This window comes from Rhinopithecus bieti, unplaced genomic scaffold (assembly GCF_001698545.2).
Source record: "Rhinopithecus bieti isolate Rb0 unplaced genomic scaffold, ASM169854v2 scaffold_4602, whole genome shotgun sequence".
NCBI classification, from domain to species: Eukaryota; Metazoa; Chordata; class Mammalia; order Primates; family Cercopithecidae; genus Rhinopithecus; species Rhinopithecus bieti.
Genome location: NW_016804401.1, coordinates 333,522 through 353,677, shown reverse-complemented (window position 1 = coordinate 353,677; position 20,156 = coordinate 333,522). Strand labels below are relative to the sequence as shown.

The window sequence follows — 20,156 nt, the reverse complement described above, 5'->3', positions numbered from 1 at the left end:
CATGAGGATCCCAGGGGGCCCCCCTCAGGCCAGGTCCTGACCCAGTTCTCCAGAGTCTTTCTCAGGGTCAGGTCCATGGGGAGACCATGGGGTGCTTGGCTGACACTGACCTCCCCCTGCTGAGTCCCCCCATCAGACTGTCCTTCCTCTGCAGTGAGTGTCTGCAGGGTCTGGATGCAGGAAAAGAATTCTGATCTGTGGAACTTTGTCTCCCCCATGTGTGTCCTGCACTAAATGTCCAAACCCTAATATAGGATGTAATGCAGACAGGGACACAGGCACAGCCCAGGCCTGACAATCCCGTATGTGAGAAGTAGAACTGACCCCAACACCCAGAGGTCATGGGGAATCACTCATACCCGGAACGGCAGTGCTTCTTCATCACGAAGATCTTCCTTTATGCGCTTGTAGGGTGTAGGCTCCTGTTGTATCTGGGGTGGTCTGGATCAGCACGAGATGCATTGGTAGTATATTGTCTCTCGAGCCGCTGTGTGCGGGCCCTGGGTAGTTGGTTGATTTCCTATTACATGTGAATACATTCGACCCGTTGGCATCCACTCTTTCTCCTTTTGTCAGATGTAGCCAAAGATCTGGGCAGAATAGTGGGCAAGTAGAAGACCCCTTCCCTCTTGACATTAAATGGCTGGTTCAATAGTGAGCTGGGCGAGTGGTGGCGGTAGAAGGTTAGAAGTGAGGTGGAGAGAGGAGGAGCATGTCGGTCAATATTGGGCACTATGCATCTAGGGTGGAAAACGGGTCCTGGGTCCTGAGCAGGGTCTCTCAATCCAGCCCTGGGTGTGTGTGTGTGTGTGTGTGTGTGTGTCTGTCTGTCCCACTGGGTCAAAGTCAGCAGTGTGACCCCCACCCATTCCTTCAGCACCTCTGACCTTGGCATTCTCCTGTGTGGAATCCTCTTCCCCAGGGATCTGCACGGCTCCCTCCCCACTGGCTTCAGGTCCTGCTCACATCAGGGCATCTTAGGTAGACCCCTCCCCTGACACCTCCTCTAGAGACCCTGGGTCTTTTCTTTCTGACCTTTCCCTGCTCTGTTCCCACCAGGGCTCTTGTCAACACCTGACCTCACATTCTAGATCTCTTTGCCTGTGATTTTTCCTCTTCATGACAGCATGAGCTCTGTGATGACTGAAACTTGTCTGATGCTTGTTGTATGCCATTGACTAAAATTGATTGCAAATACTTGTGGATGAGTTAATGAGTGTACCTGGTGGTTATTTTTCAACCTCTGATTGGTGAGTAAGGGCAGTGTTTACTGCCCTGGTTATATTTTTATTTGGAGTGTAACCCTGATGCAGTTCTGATTTCTATCATTTTTCAAATTGTAGTGACCAATGATGATTAACTTGGAAAACATGATCAATTGATTTTCCTCCTTTTTTATCAATCTCAGTTTAGTGCAACTTTCCTGTTGTGACCCCTGTATCTCTCTGGTGTTCTGTTTTCTCAGGCTTCAACAGAAGCCCTCTGTTCCCTCTCAGAGCCCTGTCCTCCCCAGGAGACCCCAGCCAGTCTCTGTGCCCCCTCCTCCCATCCACTCCCAGGGAGTCCTCCCCTCACCTGTGAGCACGACCTCCTTCCAGGGGACACACATTCTGCAGGGAGGGGCTGAGGGGGGGCCCATGGTCTCTGCTGTCGTCTCTGTCCTCCTCTGTGTAGAGGAACTTGAACTTCAGGAATGCTCTAGTCAGGGCTGCTGTGACTGTTGGCTCTGCTGTGCTTCCTCCTTCTGTGCTGAGCCTCCACTCAGGGGAGGAGGGTTTCCCAGGGTCACGTGGGTCATGGGTGCGGTCTCTGTTCAGGAATCCTCTATCCCCTCCCCTCTCATTTCTGCCTCTTTTTCCCCTCCTTCTCTTCCCCTTCTGTTTGTATTCAGTTCTCCAGAAGACGCTCTGAGAAGCAAGCATGTTTGGACCCCTGTTCCATAACACGACGACCCGCCCTCCCCAGCGCAGACCTCTGCTGTGTCTGGGCCTTGGGTCTGTCAGCACCACACAGAGAGTCTCCGGGGTCCCCAAACCTGGTGTTATTTTCTCTGTGACAGAGAAACCCCTCTATGTGTGCGGGATGTTGCTAGTGTTCTCACACGTCTGGGAAGGTTGGATTTACTCCCAGCAAGGAGGTCACAGGGATGTTTGGGGTCCTAGAAGTGGACACATCTAGGGCTAAAGCCCAGGTCTCAGATTCTTACTTGTTCTTTCTGCAGCGCTATGTGACCCTAATTTCCTGGAAGTAACTGCGAATGAAGCTGCACAGTGCTGTAGTATTATGTCATCCAGACCCCAGACGTTTCTAGACCAACTTTATGATTTTCTCTATAGTGTTACCACCTTTATTATTATTTACTTCATACATTTTTTGTAATTAAATTTAGTTTACAAAACATCCTTGTCTTAGCAGGGCTCAGTGGCTCACACCTGTGATCCCAGCTACTCAAGAGGTTGAGATGAGAGGATGACCTGAGGCCAGGAGCTGAAGACAAAGTATTTTTGTCTTACACAATACTGTCCATGAAATTAGAGATTTGATGTGTGCTTATTTTTTTTCCTATCATGTATTAAAATAAACACAGTTAAACAAAGTTTATGTTTCACCTAGAATCAGTTTTGGGAAATGCTTATATAGTGACATAAGCATGGAATTTATATCCAGATAGACTTGGGCTCAGCTACTGGCTCTGTCACTTAACTACGTTTACTTGAGCAAGTCACTTGGCTTCTTTGATTCTTGAAACCCCGATTTGTAAAATCCACCCTCCAGAGTTGTTGGGAATAAGTGAGCTGCTGTGGGAGCCCAGTGCCCAGGCAGGTGTTGAGTACATGATGGTTATCCTTGCGATTATTGCTGTAGAATTCTGGTTGTTTTCCAAAGACAGTATCTATGCTGGAATATTGGGATGTGGCTTTCTGTTAATGTGCATGTGTGAAGAAGTTACTTTTACTTGTTAGGACTTGTGGTGCATCTGTCATTATTTTTATTTCCCAGTTGTACTACCTATTTTCTCTGTGATATTGGTCAAGTTGCCTAACTTTTCTGTGCCTCATTTACGTAATTTGTGAAATGTGGGTAACAGTAAACTAGTGTGCGTGTGTGTTATTTCCCAGCTCCGACCACTAGAGGGCATAGAAGCACCGGCACTTACTAGCAGTGGGCATATTGGTGACCATGGTCTGCAAACATCTTTTTCCCATGAAAGGAACCAGGGGTCCCTGGAGAAATAGCTGATCCAGGGCTGGGCAAGAAAGCACAAGAGGAGCCTTGTGGGGCCAGAAGTAAGGAACTGCTTGAAAAATGATGGGGTTGTGTCAAAAGTCACAGAAACCAACTAGAAGGAGCTCCCAATGGCCAAATTGTGGACAATATCAGCGACATAATAAATAACGCCAGCCACTGGGGGCAGTGGTTTATGCTTTGGCACTTTGGCAGGCGGAGGTGGGCGGATCACTTGAGGTCAGGAGTTCAAGACCAGCCTGGCCAACACAGCGAAACCACGTCTCTACTAAAAACAAGAAAACTAGCTGGGTGTGGTGGCGGGGACCAGTAGTCCCAGCTACTAGGGAGGCTAAAGCAGGACAGTCGCTTGAATCTAGGAGGCGGAGGTTGCAGTGAGCCGAGATAGTGCCACTGCACTCCAGTCTGGGCAACAGAGCAGGACTCCATCTCAAAAAAAAAAAAAGAGAGAGATATAAAATAAGATTAGATTTTACTTTGAGATTTATTTTGGGAATGGAGGAGCTATTATTTCTTCCAGCCACTAAGTAGCTCAGACTCAGGCCCGCATTACAAACTTTGCTTGGCTGGGAAGCAAGACTCCAGCCCGGCGCCACCCACCAACGTGGTTTGTGATGGCGCCCCCTGGCGGCGCAGAGAGCTTTCCCCAGTTCCTCACCCTAGTGCTTTAGGAGCGACTTTAGAAATTCCACTCAGTCCATTTATTGAACCCTTTCTAGGTCACGCTGCGGTTCATCTAATCTTCACAGCAAGTCATTGTGAGCAGTGGTATTTATTCATCTTAAGACGATAAAAAGGCTAAAACAAGTGAAGCGACTTGTCCAGGGTTGCAAAGGGAGTGACAGAACCAGGATTTGGATCTAGGCCCCCGCGACTTCCAGCCTGAGGGTAAATGCCTAGATGAGTGTAAATGTATGGCCAGGTGGCGAACTATCGGTATAGAGCAACGATTGTCGACTGGGGGTGGTTTCCCCCATGGAGACATTTGGCAATATCTAGAAATATTTTTTGCTTTCACAAAGGAAGAGGGTGCTTGGGGGAGGAGGAAGCTACTATTGGCATGTAGTGGAGAGAGGCCACGCGGATGCTGCTGAACATCTCACAATGCACAGAACAGCCCTCACCACAAGGAATCGTTCAGCCCGGATGTCAGTAGAGCTGCTCTGAAGCCCTGGTTTGATTTAGAAACCTGAGGGTGCATTCTTGCGATTAGCTAATGTTTGCTGAGTGCTGAGCTGGATAGCGTGCGGGATATGGCAACAGTGCACCAGTCTGTGCGGCCAAGGAAGCTGCAGCCTCGAAGGGCAGTGGGTGGAGGCAGGAGAGACATAGGAAGGTCTTCAGTATAAGGCAGCAGATGATAAGTGCAAGAAGAGAGTGTCCAGTAGGGCTAAGCCGGCTCTCAGGAGGGAGAGTGAGTGGGTGCGGGAGGAGCTGAGCACTTGTCTGGCCTGTGGGAAGATGGTTTTTGAGTTGAGTGTATCAGCAAAGTTGAACTGGTGGGAAAACACAAATTCTGTTCAGGGAAGGGCAAACAGTCTAGTTTGGGTGAAGAGAGAGTAATTTTTAGTGAGTGGAGGGGGTTGCAGTGGAAACGGAAGTTGGGGCTAGAGCTTTGAGGACAGGCTGAGGACTCTAGCCTGGGTGTCTGTCACAGTGATGGAAAAACCTTCCCTTCCTGAATGGTGATTTAGGCCCCAGGGCTATGGGGCTCAGCAGCTTCTAGAGCGCTCTCTCTACAAAGCTAGGAACTTGGAGTGGAGACGGGTGGAAATTGGAGTGGAGAAGGGTGAACATCTCCTGATTTTAGGAGACGCTAAGTATGTAACAAAGCTGTTTCGCCTCAATGTGGCCCTTGGGGAGATGATGCTCCCGGGTGGGAATATACATGGGGCTAAGCTCTCTTCTGCTTGGTTTCTTTGCAAAGGGCTTGGCCACTTTGGTTGTAGTGAAAACTGGAGCAGATTAGAAAGCCTTAGCCAAAGGTCTGCTACCCAAATGGTGCACTGTTGTAGCGGGGCTTGGTGTGGCTAAAGCTTCAAATATGGACACTACCTGGTGACAGGATTTTCTTCCATTTATTAGCTACCATTAAATAGCATTAAAATATGTGCATGCTTGGTGCACTCTAAAGAATGTAAAGAATACAAGCAAAGTTTGAGATCTGACTGAGCAACATAGTGAGACTTTGACTTTAAAAAAAAAAAAAGAAAAAGTAAAAAAGAAAAACTAGGCAGGCAGGCAGAGTGGTGCGCACTTCTAGCCCTACTTGCTTGGAAGACTGAGGCAGGAAGACTGCTTGAGCCCAGGAGTTTGAGCTGTAATGAGCTATGATTGCACCATTGTACTCCAAGCTTGGGTGACAGAGTAAGAGCCTGTCTTAAAACAAACAAACAAACAAAAAAAGAATATAAGCAAAGAGTTCCTTATCTTTTATGAATATATAGTTGCCTTCAATACCCTCCCACTACTGCCACCAAGTTTGACCCTGGGGAAATGCATTACTCTTCTGGAAAAGGCTTGGAGGCAAAGGCATGGGAGCAAATATTAGTTGAACCAATATGTACGTATGTATATATCTGCCAGCTGTAGTTGCAGACATTTTCACGTCCAATATTTCATTTAACCCTCACAACACTGGATGTAAGTACAGTTTACTCCTTTCAGTAAATGAGGAAACTGGCACTGAGAAAGGCTCAATTGCTCCCAGTCCAGTAGCTGAAAGGGCTACATTTTGATGCACCTGTGGCCTGTTTGGCTCCATTTCCTCCCCACGTTTTCCCCTTCATAGACAGTCTTATTTACCTGGATTTGGGCTGCTAGAGACCATGGACATCAGCATTAGTGGCAGCAACAGGAGGAGGGAAGAGATTAGAATTTTTATTGTGACTGTTGGTGGAGCTGTGTGTTGCTTGAAGCGTGTATGAAAGGTTCCCGGTTGGAAGCTCCTGATCTCCGGGTATGGCTCATCCTGGTGGTCTGCGGTATAGTCCCAGGGCAGTGTTCCTATTCAAGGGCAAGAACAGGTGAGATCATGCTTTCCTGCTGTTAGGTAACAGATTAGAACATGTGCTTTACGGGAATCTGGGAAGTGAAACTGGTCAAACAAAAGAAATGCAGCATTCTTAAGAACATGAGAAGGTGACTGACAACTTGGCAGCCGTGCCAGTTCTCTCTTGTACTCCTTTCCAGCTCCCCACACCCTGGTGCCTCATAGTTTCTTCCTCAAGTCTTTTTTCTCATTTAAATTTTCTTGTACCTTTCATTGACCTTCTCTATCTGAGTATTTGGCAGGAAAGTGGGTGTTACGTGTTGGTGGAGGAGACATTGACAAGGTCTCTTTCCCCTCCTGCTCCCATCCTTGGCAAAATATCAGCAATAGTAGTGTTGTGGCCTGGGACGTTGCCCTGTCCTCTCTCTGTTCACAATTCCCTCCAATTCTGTAGCCACATGAGGTAGCAGCAGAGCAGGATCCGGGACAAGAGGCAGCTCCCTTGCCCAGAACACCGCCCTGGAGCCGTGGGTGACACCAGGCCTCCTTGTGTGTCCATCGGGAAGGAGGCCATGGCTTAGTTGTTCTGGTCCAAAGGAGAGGGAACTGGGTTGGGGGAAGAGACCCCCAGAGCTGCAGGTCCCAGAGGGTTTGAGAAACAGGAGCCACAGAAGGGAAGGAGCCCTGAAGTGTGTTTGCCCAGCTGCTGGGGCGCCTGGCTCCAGCCCTTGTTTGGAAATGGCCCCGGGCAAAAGAAGAAAGGTAATAATACTCGAAGTAAACATTAGGGGCATAGAATATCAGCACTCACTAAACTTGATATTTATTTGAGACTTTAGGAAATGTGCGCAAAGGGAGAGGAGAGGCTGAGCTTGAATGCTGGGTGATATTCCTAGGGGCTGAAGGGAAGGCTAACAAGGGAGACCTCCCTGGAAGCCTCCAGGCAGGAGCGAGAGCAGGGGGTGTGACTTTATATCCCTGAGAGGAGGAAAGAGGAAAGGCATGAGTCAAAGCCCTTTGCTTTTTGTTAGACTGTTCTTCTCTCTCTGTTTTCAACTTATCCCAGCCTGTTGACTGATGCAGAGTTGATTATGGACTTTCCTACTGCAGGGTTTATAAAGCACTGCAGGGGCCAGGGACTGTGCTAGAACTGAGCCTGTGTCCAAGCTGAAGACTCAGGCTGGGCCTAAGCTTGTTCTGATGCAAATCACTGATGTGGCTTAATTCTGGAAAACTCTAAAAATTGTATCTGCCTTCAGGAGGCTCAAGTCTAAGCAGGGAGATGACATCCATTTCATAAAGCCTAGAGATATGAGTGCAGTCATCTCTCAAAGTGGCAGGAGTGCAGGGGACTGAGAGGGACTTGGTCGGGTGGAACTTGAGCTGGAGATGGGGAGGATTTGGGTTGGTGGAGGGCAGAGAGGAGGGCTGTGCAGAGCAGGGGTGTGTTGTAGGAGAGGTGCCCCCTGGAGCTCAGTGGATGGGGATCTTAGAGGACAGAAGCTGTTTGTGTTCATTTTTGTATTCCCTGAACTTACACAGGGTCTGGCATTTTGGGAGTATTCTATAAATGACTGTTGAATGGAATGATAGTAGCCCATTAACTGGGCCTGATGTATTAGAAAGTGTGTGAAAATGCAGCCCATTAGCAGAAAGAAAATGTTACTGAAAAAATGATCCCATGTATGCATAGAGCCTAGTACGGCCACTTTACTTGTGCTGCTGAGTTCTCATCAGTCCACACCGAGGCCACCGCAGGGGCTGGGAGCTCCTCCTCAGACCTTCCTTCGGGTGTCTCAGTCTCTTTACCCCTCTGTTCTCCCAGGTCCTGCTCCCTGTCAGTTCACTCCATCTGGTTTCCCCTCCATGCACTTGGGGTGGGTGTTGCACCCTGTGTGTCATCAGAGGGGGCTTCAGGTCCTTCAGATCCATTGACTAGAACATCCCCAACGCAAATGGAATTTCCTCTTGTTAATATGATAACTTCTTATAATGCATCTTAAGAACATTATTTATGTCAAGAGTCTCTCTGATGTACAGAGGCCCTCCCTCGCCCAGGAAGGAGGTAAGGGGAAGTTGGGAGAAAACACCACCCTGCCTGGGTTACTTATTTCCCTATTCTATTGTGTACTTGATAGACATTCAAATATATTTGTTGACTTTGTCCGTGATCCGCATGGCTCTCATATAGTCATTTATTCACACATACATTCAGTGAGGCTTTGAGTGCCTAGTGTGTGCCTGGTATTTGCTAGACGGTGGATGCTGAGATCAGGTGTGCTGCTGTCTCTGAGGAGCTCTCACTATACAGCTGCACCTAGGGTGACCAAATCCACCTGCCCTGCTTTACAGACGTGGAAATTAAAGTGCAGGGAAGTTATGGGATTAGTTCAATGTCACAAGGTCACTAGCCTCAAAGTTACAGGAGTAAAGTAAGTTTTCTGACTTGCTGGATTTTCTGTTAGTGTACAGCCACCTGGCTGCTGCAGGTGCAGATGTGGTGAGCTCTGATACAAGAGAGGACGTTCAGAGTGAAGTGGGAGCCCTGAGCACCCTGAATTAGTCAGGAGGACATGTGGGGTCCCGCTGTGACTGCATAAAGGACCATCAGGGACATTTGCATTCTCTTTTTCACTCTGAGCTTGAAATGAGGAAAACTGATCCCTGAAAACCAACAGCAGATTTTTCACAGGGCATTGGTGAGACGCCTCAGAGAAGCCTGTGCTGATGTCTGTCATGGTGTTTCTCACTGAATGGTAATGGTCTGACTTTGAGTGGGTTCTGTCCACAGCCTGGAGCTCTGTGAGGCAGGGACCAGGTGTGATTCACCTTTGTCTCTCCAGTGACAGTACATGGCAGGCTCTGATAAATATTCCTTCCTTCCTTCCTTCCTTCCTTCCTTCCTTCCTTCCTTTTTTTCTTTCTTCTTTCTTTTTTGATGGAGTCTTGTTCTGTCACCTGGCTGGAGTGCAGTGGCGCGATCTTGGCTCATTGCAACCTGGGTTCAGGATTCAAGTGAACCCTGCCTGCTGGGTCCAAGTGATTCTCCTGCGTGTGCCACCATGCCCAGCTAATTTTTGTATTTTTAGTAAAGATGGGGTTTCACCATGTTGGCCAGGATGGTCTCGATCTCTTGACCTTGTGATCCACCCGCCTCAGCCTCCCAAAGTGCTGGGACTACAGGTGTGAGCCACAGTGCCAAGCCTCCAATAAATATTTCTCACAAATAAAACGGAATAAAAAGTAGACACATGCACAAGTGTGGGATGACTGAGCAGTGGCTTAAGCAGGAAAAGTCAGCGTCCCCAGGATCAGCTGATGTGGCATTTTGCTTCTAGGTGGGGGTGAGGCACCAGAACAGGGACGGGGGTCCTGTGGCTCTGCTGCTCTGGGGAACACTCCTAGGATTCAGAGTGTCTGTTGTTGTTACTGCACTTCACTTGCCCATGGGAACGTGATCAGAGGGTGTGGGGCTTCAGGTGACCCCACATGGGAAACGGCCGAGGAATGGTGGTATGGGCGGCACATGGTTTTTTATTTATTTATTTATTTTAACCAATATTTGAAGATCGGTTGTATGAAAAGCTGTTAGACTTATTCAGCCTACAGAGAGTAGGATGAGGTTCGGTGACTGTGAATCAGACACATTTTGTCTCAGGATGAAAAAGAACTGTCACAGTAGAGTAAGTTTCCTTGGAAAATTACAAGTTTACTGGCGGAGTTCAGGCTGAGGCTGATGTTGAAGGGCAGAGCTTGGCCGGGAACCATTTCCTACTGATATCACATAGTAAGTATTATAAAAACTGTCCTTTGCAATGGGACATTTCTTTATGATGCAGGCTGAATCCCCTCTGACAGTTACTTCCGGTTTTTGTGAGTGGTTATAACTCTCTCATCTCATCTGTGACTTGGAGTTCATCCCCTACACCCTCCCTGCTCCAGCCCCATCCCGTCCTTGCCTGGTGAGACCGGTTAAGAGTTAGGTGCATTTTCTGATGATGGTCACAAGGTGGCAGTACTGCCTTTCTGGCTTTTTCTGAAGCCTCTACCCGGATGTGGGCGAGTCTAAGAGGCTGTTAGGATTAAGAGAAAGTCAGGAATGACGTAAAATGTAAATGCTATTTTCCTTCTTTCTCCTGTGAGGTAACAAAGTTCAGATGAGAGTGAAATCATTGCATTTTAGAACTGGAAGACATTTCAGAGAACTGCTTCACAATCTTTAACGTGCTCACAGGCACCCCCAGGTTCTTGTTAAAATACAGATTGTGATCCTTCTGGTGGAGTCTGAGATTCTGCATTTCGAAGGAGCTTTTGGACATGTTGTTGCTGCTGGTTGGTGGGCCACACTTTGAGTAGCAAGGCTTGAGGGTCATTTAGAGATTAATTCTCACTCCATGTAATTTATGGAGGAAGAGAGACCAAACCGCAGAGAGAGAATGTAACTTGCCCTCCATAGCCATGCCCTTACTTTATGACTTTTTCCATGTAAACCCAGGGCTTCAGCTTCTCCATCCAGTTCTTTCTCCACCCATCTCATGGCTCCTTCACTGTTGTTGGTGGCATCTCTTTAGCTTAGGAACCCAGAACCCCATTTTCACACCCTCTTTTGTCTTGGCTCAAGGTTTCACTTTGACTGGTTTTGCCTTTACTCAAAACCTTCAGTGGCTTTTCTGTAATCAGAAGATCAAGTTTGCACATCTGTCTGGTGTTCATGCCTCTGCAACATATGATCCCCCTTTAGCAAGTTTACCTAACTTCCCTGTTTTAAAATGGGTTCTTTCTGCTTTAGCTCTCTCCACTCCTACCTATTCCCTACACATACCCTGTTCAGGTCTCTTGGTGGTAGTGGTGGTGGCATGGGCTCCGGTGTTACACTCACTGAGGTTCTAATCCCACATCCACTAACAACTATGGCAAATTACTTCCCCTTTCTGAGGATGAGCGTCCTCCTGTGAAATATCCCCATATGATGTTTGAGAAGAATAAATAAAATAACGTCTGCAAACCCACTCTTATTCCGGGGACCCTCTTCAAAACTGACATCTCCGGTGGGGCCTGTGTGCATCTTTGTGCATCTAGAGTGGTGCAAAGTGTGCATCTTTGCATGCGTTGTGTATTTCTATCACACGATTCATCATTTCCTTCCCATCAGTGGCAATGAGGAGCTCATCTCAGGCTTAGGATAGTAAAATTATATGACATTTGTTTTCACTACGATAAAGGTCTCTCTGAAGTCTGAATAAAAAATCCACCAGGAGGGTTGGATGCTTTTCTTAGGCTTCTGTTTCTCTTTGTCTCTGCTTTCCTAAGGCTGAGGCTTTCGGGGCCTAAACCAGATCCTTCCCATTTTGTGAAATCTTCAACCATTTCTGACCCAGTTGATCCCACCCTTCTGTAAATTGTTTTACTCATGTATTGGCATTTACTTATGTGCCAGTCCTCCCAGTGAGGCCCTACAGGGAGGCTAGGAGGCTGTTGGCTGTATGAGAATTGAAGGTGAATGGAGTGAATTCTTTTCTTACTACCCCCTGAGTGTTAGAGCTGCCGTCTCTTTTTTTTTTCAGCTAGTGCCAACAGCAGTTCCTCCTGCACCAGCAGCACCAGACCCTGGCAGGCATGTGAAAGCTTTAGAGATTGCTCTTGTCAGGGTCCTTCCTGCCTCTGGGTTTTGGTGAAATTGGCATTTCCTTTTGCATGTTATTAGATGGTCCCTCGTAGGAGGGGATTTATGATATTCCTTTATGGAGAACCCAAGATAATAACTAGGGAGGTTGAGCACACTATCCTCTTGCTTAAACAGCCAGGTGACAGGAGATTTGTACACATTCCTAGTTTGTAAAATTTACAACAGTCTTTATTCTCTTACTTCAGAAGAGATTAAGGACAGAGGACTACGTGGGGAGGGCAGGGTGGTTTAGGGGAGGTCATGTACCTCTGACAAGTATTCCGTGAATTTTTCATTCAACTGTACCTGGAAGTGTACATCTCTGCACATGTGGTCATATATTTCTATCACATGATTTATAATTTCCTTCTTCTCAGTGACAATTAGGAGTTTACATCAGGCTTATGATAGTAAAATTATATGGGTGTGTGCTTTCTCTACAATACAGGTTTCTCTGAGGTCTGGAGAGAAAATACTCCAGAAGAGCTGGACACCTTACTCAGCATTTTGCCTTTCTCTCTCTCTCTCTCTCTCTCTCTCTCTCTCTTTCTCTTGTTGAGACAGGGTCTTGCTCTGTTGCCCAGGCTGGAGCACAGTGGTGCAATCTTGGCTTACTGCAGCCTCAACCTCCTGGACCCAAGCAGTCTTCCCACCCCAGCCTCCCAAGTAACTAGGAGTACAGGCACGTACTACACATGCCTGGCTATTTTTGTTTTGTTTTGTTTTGTTTTGTTTTTGTAGAAATGAGGTTTCACTATGTTGCCCAGGCTGGTCTTGAACACCTGAGTTCAAGTTATCTGGCTGCCTTGATCTCTCAAAGTGCTGGGATTGCAGTTGCGAGCACCTGGCGCTGCCTTCCCTTTTTATTGGACAACAGTCTACTCACCCATCATTTTCCAATCAGGAGATTTCTGGCCTTCCATTCCCCTACCATGGGCCCATGCCAAATGTTGTGCCTGGAACTGGATGTTAGGCCCAAGGAATGGCTTCCTGACTGATTTCCAGGATTCTAATCTTCACTGTCTAAGCTGTGGGTTTCCAATCCTGGATGCTGGTTAGTCACCTGTAGGGCATTTAAAACCTACCAATACCTGTGCCTTTTCCCAGGAGTGTCTGATTTGATTGGTCCATAGTGTGGCCCGGAGTATTGGTCACTTAAAAATGCTTCCAAAGAAAATAGCCATTTTACAGTGGAGGAACTTTAGCCCAGTGCTCAAAGTTAATATCTCCAGTAATCAGAGATATCCACCTCTTAGGGCATCTTAATATGATGCATGGAGAAGGCGCAGCATCACATCTATGCTATTCTTGTCTAAAGTGCATCATCTGAGTTTAATCAGGAGAAAATATTAGAAAAGCCCAAACTGAGGGCCATGCTACGAAATAACTCCAGTACTCTCCATAAATGTGAAGATCATGAAGGCAAAAGAAATTCTGAGGAACTGTTCCAGATTAAGGGAGACTGAGAGGACAGAACAATGAGATGCAATGTGTGATCCTCGATTGGATCCTGGTCTAGAAAGAGGACATCACTGGGAAGATAGAAGGGATTTGAATAAGGTCTGCAATTTATTTACTATACAATGTCAGTGATCATTTATTGATTTTAATGTTTGCACTGTGGTTATCTAAAACAATATTTGGGGAAGTTGAGTGAAAAGTATATGGGGACTCTATTTTTGGAAAACTTTCGAAAGTCTGAAATTATTTCAAAATAAGAAGTTAAAAAAAAAGAAAAGAAAAGATGAAAGCTTCCAGATAATTCTATTAAGTTGCCAGAGTTCAGAACCACTTCTTTAAGTTATCTTGCCTATGACCATTGTAACCGAGTACCCCTATTTTTCTAGAGGTGGCCTAATTTTTAAAATTACTTTAACAGAAACAATTATTTTATTTCTCATAGCCCCACATTGTTGCTAGACCAATGGGTAGTGTCCAGATTTGGGTTAGAACCATCCTGGTGGCAAAAACTGCTTGTAACATTGGCCCCGCTTGAGGGATAGGAATATACCTCTGTTTTGGAGCTTCCTGCTTTTACATCCTCTATATGAAAATACAAGGCAGGCTTTCCCAGAGATCTTCTAGACCTCATATCATAATGCTCCAAACTGTATCATCTATAAGCCTGGGTATTCATAAATATTTTTAACTCCAAATAAATTGGTTCCATTCTGCTGTCCAATGACTATGACCCCTTTCAGCAAAAAGTAGGCAGAACATATGTGGCACCCATATCCCATAAATATAAAATAAAACTTGGCAGTGGAAAATTGTAACTGAGTACCCCCATTTTTCTAGAGATGGTTTAATTATTTCCCTCTGTCTCTTTTCTCATTTTTCCAGCATCCCATTTCCTATTTAACCCTTCAGAAGTGTATATATACAACCTTCCCCATCACCAGACACTCCCTAAGGGGCAAGTTCTTCTACATAGGTGCTTCATGACGGGTCTGTCCTCAAGAGTTGACAGTTGATCAGCAGACCATAGCATACCTGCCATGGACCTTTCATCTTTAGAGAATTGCCTCAGAACTTCCATCCTGGGCCGCCTTGGAACTCCGACGCTTTCAGAGGGCATGTCGGAAGCATATCCAGTTGACCATTTTTATAACTTACTTCTGTCCAGGAAAGTGCCAACTCAGCTGCCCAGGAGATAACTGCCTGGTAGCAGGAGGACCAGACAGTTATCTACTTCTCATTTCCTCTCTTCCTCACTTGTTGGTCATTCTTGCTCATTTCCTCTCTTACCTTGTAAAATACCTGCTTTTGCTCCAAAGGTGAAGCAGCACATTTAAAGGCAGAATGCTGTGTGTCCCTTCCTCCAAGCTAGCTTTGGAATAAAGTTACTTTTTTTGTATCAGACCCTGCTTTTTTTTTTTTTTTTTTTTTTTTTTTTGAGACAGAGTCTTGCTCTGTCACCCAGGCTGGAGTGCAGAGGCATGATCTTGGCTCACTGCGAGCTCTGCCTCCCAGGTTCACTCCATTCTCCTGCGTCAGCCTACCGAGTAGCTGGGACTACAGGCGCCCGCCACCACGCCCAGCTAATTTTTTGTATTTTTAGTAGAGACGGGATTTCACTGTGTTAGCCAGGATGGTCTCGATCTCCTGACCTCATGATCTGCCTGCCTCGGCCTCCCAAAGTGCTGCGATTACAGGCGTGAGCCAGCGTGCTCGGCCCAGACCTTGCTTTTGTTAATGGGACTCTACATGCAGCCTGCAACTAATCTGTTTTTGGTTACACTGTCAGAGTAATCTTCCTGGAAATGCTCTTTGTCATGTTTCTGAGCTTCTCAAAGCTTTCCAGTGACTCCTATCATCCATAGGATGAAGTTCCAGTTCCTTAGGCTGCCATTCAAAGCCCCCGTAACACAGCCTCAGTCTACTCCCTTGGTCTGTGTAGAAAGACTTGACCCACATTTTATGTTTTCATGTCTGAACTTATTCTAATTCTTTCACTCCTTCCCACAATACCTTCAACTGTCTTCTCAGCCTCCTGAGCTGTTCTTTGTCTAAGGCCCGTTTCAGACCCTGACTCTTCATTGAAGCCTGTGTGGTTATTTCTGTTAGAAGCAGTCATCCTGTCTTTCTTTGAATTCATGTAGGCTCAATCACTCTGCAGTGAAACATGACCTTTAGATTCAGAAATATGTGAGTCGGAATCCTGGTTCCACCTTTGACCAATTCTGAGGTAAAGGACCAGTTAATTGATGTCTTGGGATAGAGGCATAATAGTGCCTACTTAAAGTGTCATTGGGGACATTAGATGAGGTGGAAACATAAAGGTCCCAGCACGTTGCAGGTTCCTTCCCCAACACTTTTGTAGCTCAGTGCTCCCCAGAGCTACTGTGGGTTGTGCAGAGGCTCTTATCAACATTTTCTGGAAAGCCTTTAAAAAATATCTGTGCCTGGTCATCATTAAAATGAGAGACACCCTTGAACTGGACTGAATGCCTGGGGCTTTAAAGAGTTCAATTGAGATTTTCTTTTTCCCCTGGAAAACAACTCGGTAAATAAGTGAACTGTGGACAGAGGAATGTAACCCAATAGGGGAGAAGGAAGAGACAATGGGTTTCTAAATGAGAGAAAGCTGCGATGCCTTCCACACCCATCCCTTTGAACTCAGTCAGACAGCATCGAGGAAGTACAACTCCTAAAATTATGTAAGGGAAAATAAAAATCTTGGGAGTGTCACACTCATTACACCAAAGGGATAGTTCAATCTGGAGGTTGAGTCACATAATGGCACCATCTTTTTTTCCAGAAGAACAATTGCTACTACACGACCTTGTGTCAAAGCATTGAACATTAACCAGACCCCCACAAGAAGGTGAAAAGGCCTCAGGCATCTCTAGATGACTGCCTTCACAAATTGTTCTTTGCTGGGCTTGAAACCTTTCAAGATGTATATCCTTCCACAAAACAAGGACATGTCAATTGTAACTTTAGGTTTGCAGTCTAAGATTTCACACTGATAATGCTTATCTATCCAAGAAGAAAGACAAGATGAGACCAATCATTCTTTTCTCTACTTGTATCTTCCTACCTGCCTTCCCCCTTTAAGGAGATGTATATAAATACCAGGCCTCCTGAAAACCTCTTCAAAGACAACACAAGCCACAGATGGTTTCTATGACTTATGTTTTTCCAGGATGCACCCTCAAGTTCTGGCTCAGTAAACCTCAATGGACTAAGACACTTGCTTGCCTCAGTCACTCATTTTGGTTAACATTTTGGTGACCATGAAGGGACCCTCTGAATGCAGCTTAACCCCTGAGGCTTGCAGTGATTCTCCTGTTTACGCTCAGTATCAACTATTGAGCTTTAGCTCTGACCAAATATGTGACTTTCCAAGGACTGGATCCTACTCCCTCTTGAGGTTCCTGCTCCCCCCAATTTTTTGTGTGAGATCTGAGTTTTGTTTTGCCATGGAATTCCCCTACTCATGGAGCTCTGCTCACTTCCTATAAGGAAGGTGAGTTTCCTTCTCCTGTGACAATGGAGAGCAGCCTTTAGCTTGGTCCCCTCTCAGATAAAGAGCTGGGTTGGGGTTTTAAAATGTGGTAGCTGCAGGTTAAAGTTTATGGCTAGTTGGCTTTAACCTCTCCTCGTGCTTACAGTGTTCAACAGGATGTAATATGCAAAGTGCAATTGCTTTTTGTGTTTTTGGATTTTGTCATTCCTCCTTTGAGTTTGACCAACTCTTGGCCCTGTCTAGTGTCCAAAACACCTTCCAACTTGGTCAAATCCAGCAGGAGCTCTACATTATGGTGAGCGGGCCTCAAAATTGGCTAACACCCCTGCAACTGCAGAACATCAAGTTCAACCTCTAGGAATCACCTGTCAGTTGAAGGAAATAAGAATATTTTACCCGGCCGGGCGCGGTGGCTCAAGCCTGTAATCCCAGCACTTTGGGAGGCCAAGACGGGCGGATCACAAGGTCAGGAGATCGAGACCATCCTGGCGAACACAGTGAAACCCCGTCTCTACTAAAAAAAATTCAAAAACTAGCCGGGCGAGGTGGCGGGCGCCTGTAGTCCCAGCTACTGGGGAGGCTGAGGCAGAAGAATGGCGGGAACCCGGGAGGCGGAGCTTGCAGTGAGCGGAGATCGCGCCACTGCACTCCAGCCTGGGCGACAGAGCAAGACTCCGCCTCAAAAAAGAAAAAAAAAAAAAAGAAATTCTTCCCTTTCCCGTCTCTGCTCCCCTAACAAAGCCACACGAAGGCCATCCTGGGGAATGGCCACTGCCTTCAGCCACAGCGAGGGACAGCAGAGTCCTGCAGGCTGAGGACATCTGGAAAATGCTGGCCCTGCCTTAATGGGCGGTCACTCCTTACCCTGACCGGCTGCTGCCAGTGGGGTGCAGGGGAGCAGTTCTGATATTTTAAGAGAAGTCAGCAGTGTAGATTTTTAAATGAAATTTTCCCATATGTCAAGGTTGACTTTTTCTGAGACAGTGTCTTGCCCTGTGGTCCAGGCTGGAGTGCAGTGGTGCAATCATGGCTGGCTGCAGGCTTGACCTCCTGGGCCCAAGTGATCCTCCTGCCTCAGCCTCCTGAGTAGCTAGGACGACAGGTACACGCCACTGCACCCTGCTAATTTTTTTTTTTTTTTTTTTTTTCCGTAGAGACGGGGTCTTCCTATGTTGCCCAGGCTGGTCTGAAACTCTTGGGTTCAAGCAATCCTCCTGCCTCGGCCTCCCAAAGTGCTTGGATTACAGGTGTGAGCCACTGTGTCCTGCCAGAGTTGAATGTTAATTTTAAAAGAAAAATACTGAAAGCACCGGGAGAAATTCCATTTCTGGAAACCTGGTGGGCTGGGGTATTTGGATCCACCCACCTGGCTGGAGACAATCTAGAAAATCTCACTATAGAAACAGAAGATCAACACAGCACCCACCAAACGAAGCACGTACAGTCAGCCGCGGCCACTCCCGGGATGTGGTATCACGTGAGTTGCGAGAATCACCTGGAGACACTGGCTAAAAATTTAGATTCCCGGGCCTTGTCCTCTGAGACTTGGAATCAGCATGTCCTGGTGGGGGCCTGGGAACCTGCAATTGCTGCCACCCAGGGCCTATGAGCTGTACTTGGAGATGCACTGCACCACAGCATCGTGCAGCTCAGGCTCATCTTGCATCCTCTCTGGGCCTCTTTCCCCATCTGTTCAAGGAGAGTGCTGAACGAATTCTTCTCTGAGGATCGCCTGCTCCACAGGCCTCCGAGTCCCCTGACCCCGGATCATCTGAGGAAGAGAGTAGCTGGATCCCTGCCAGGCCTGTGTCCTCCAGGCCCCTCTGGAAATTTCTAGCCTAAAACTCCACCTGCAAGTGTTTTAGCATATTGTCGACAGCTTTTTAAATTTAGGAAACAGATGCAAAGGGGGGAAAAGCCAGCTCAAAGCTGAGAAGATGGAAGTGGCCATGCGGAGATGCTCCAGCTGCTGCTTTGGGACCTCAGTGGCCTCCCTGGGGTTTATAAGCAGAAGAAGTTCTTAATACATGTGAGGGAAAAGTGAAGGAAATATTCACAGAAGGAGGAAGGTGAAGCTGAGGGGCTAATCAGGGAGGCCGCCTTTCCCAGGAGCTGCCAAAGCCATTCACAGTAGAGCTGGAACTAGAAGCAATGGGCGGAAGTTACTCAAGACAGAATTTAGCCCAATATCAGAAATAACACACTAAAAGTCAGAGGAGTCCAACAATGGAATGGGCTTCTTTTTCTGCTGTTGTCCGTGCTTTTACTTGTCATATCAAATAACATTCTCTTAACTGACATAGCAATAAATCAGAGGTAGAAATGAGAGTCAGCAAGGAAGAATTACCTAATAATTTGCACCTTGAGGCTGGAGATGGAAAATGACCTTTTTTGGATTTTGTGCAATCAGTTTCCTTTCATTTAACTTTATTGTATTATGGTCAGAAACGTCACATGAGATCCACCTCCTAGCAACGTGCTTGAGTGTAGTCAGTATTGACTGTGGGTTCGATGTTGGAGAAATGACTTCTCTAGGAGTCGTGAATGGCCCTTGCTCAGTATTCATGTGAAGGTACAGCAAAGCCTGGATGGAGATGCATCTCACTGCAGTATCTATGGTGTGCCGGGCACTGAGAACTCATCAGTGGCCAAGACAGACTCAGTCCTCGTCCTCACTGAGCTGAAGACCAAGTAAGGGAGACGGAAGTGACAGGCCATCATCAGTGGTGCAAGTTCCGGGAAGAAATGTTGGGGGAACAACGAGGGTGTGAGACAGAGGACCTCACCCGGACCGCAGCTCATCCCTGTGAAGGTTACCCTCGAGCTGAGCCGTCAAGGTCTCCAGGTAGGTGAAAGAAGGCGCTGGGACATTCCAGCAAGTGCCTCTTCCTCTTTTCAGTTTCCCCACCTGTGTGCTCCCTGGTCAGGGGAGTTGAAAGAGAGAATCCTGAGTATTGAAGGAACAGACTGTGTTTTCTAACCTTAACATTCAAGAATGGGCAGAGATCCAAACAGCCTTTTTCTCTCCAATGTCCTCCAAAGCTTCCCCCATTCGCAGCAAGTGACTTTAAGAAAATGTCCCCAGAAGGCACCATTTGCCAAGAGACAGGACCCACAGTAGCTCCGAGAATGAAGGCAGGCAGACAAGCAGCAGAGAGGCTCTGGCAGAAGCAGGGGTGGAGGGAGGGCCCAGAGCAGGAGTCTGGAGCAGGGCCGCAGCAGGGACCTCTGCCTTCCATTAGGTGCCCTTGGGGGACAGCCATGTTTCTCAGCATCAACCC

At 47.0% G+C, this 20,156-nt stretch overlaps 1 protein-coding gene across 15 annotated transcripts in view; it reads right to left on the bottom strand.

Annotated features, from left to right (window-relative positions):
* CEACAM3 (CEA cell adhesion molecule 3) overlaps window positions 1-1,857 on the bottom strand; it is a 54,512-nt gene extending 52,655 nt beyond the window's left edge. For all 15 annotated transcript variants that reach the window (XM_017867866.1, XM_017867864.1, XM_017867865.1 and 12 more), the window contains exon 1: window positions 1,576-1,857. In XM_017867866.1, coding sequence (XP_017723355.1) covers window positions 1,576-1,639 — 64 coding nt within the window. In that variant the 5' untranslated portion in view covers window positions 1,640-1,857. The remainder of the gene's footprint in view (window positions 1-1,575) is intronic.
* Window positions 1,858-20,156: the final 18,299 nt, after the last annotated feature.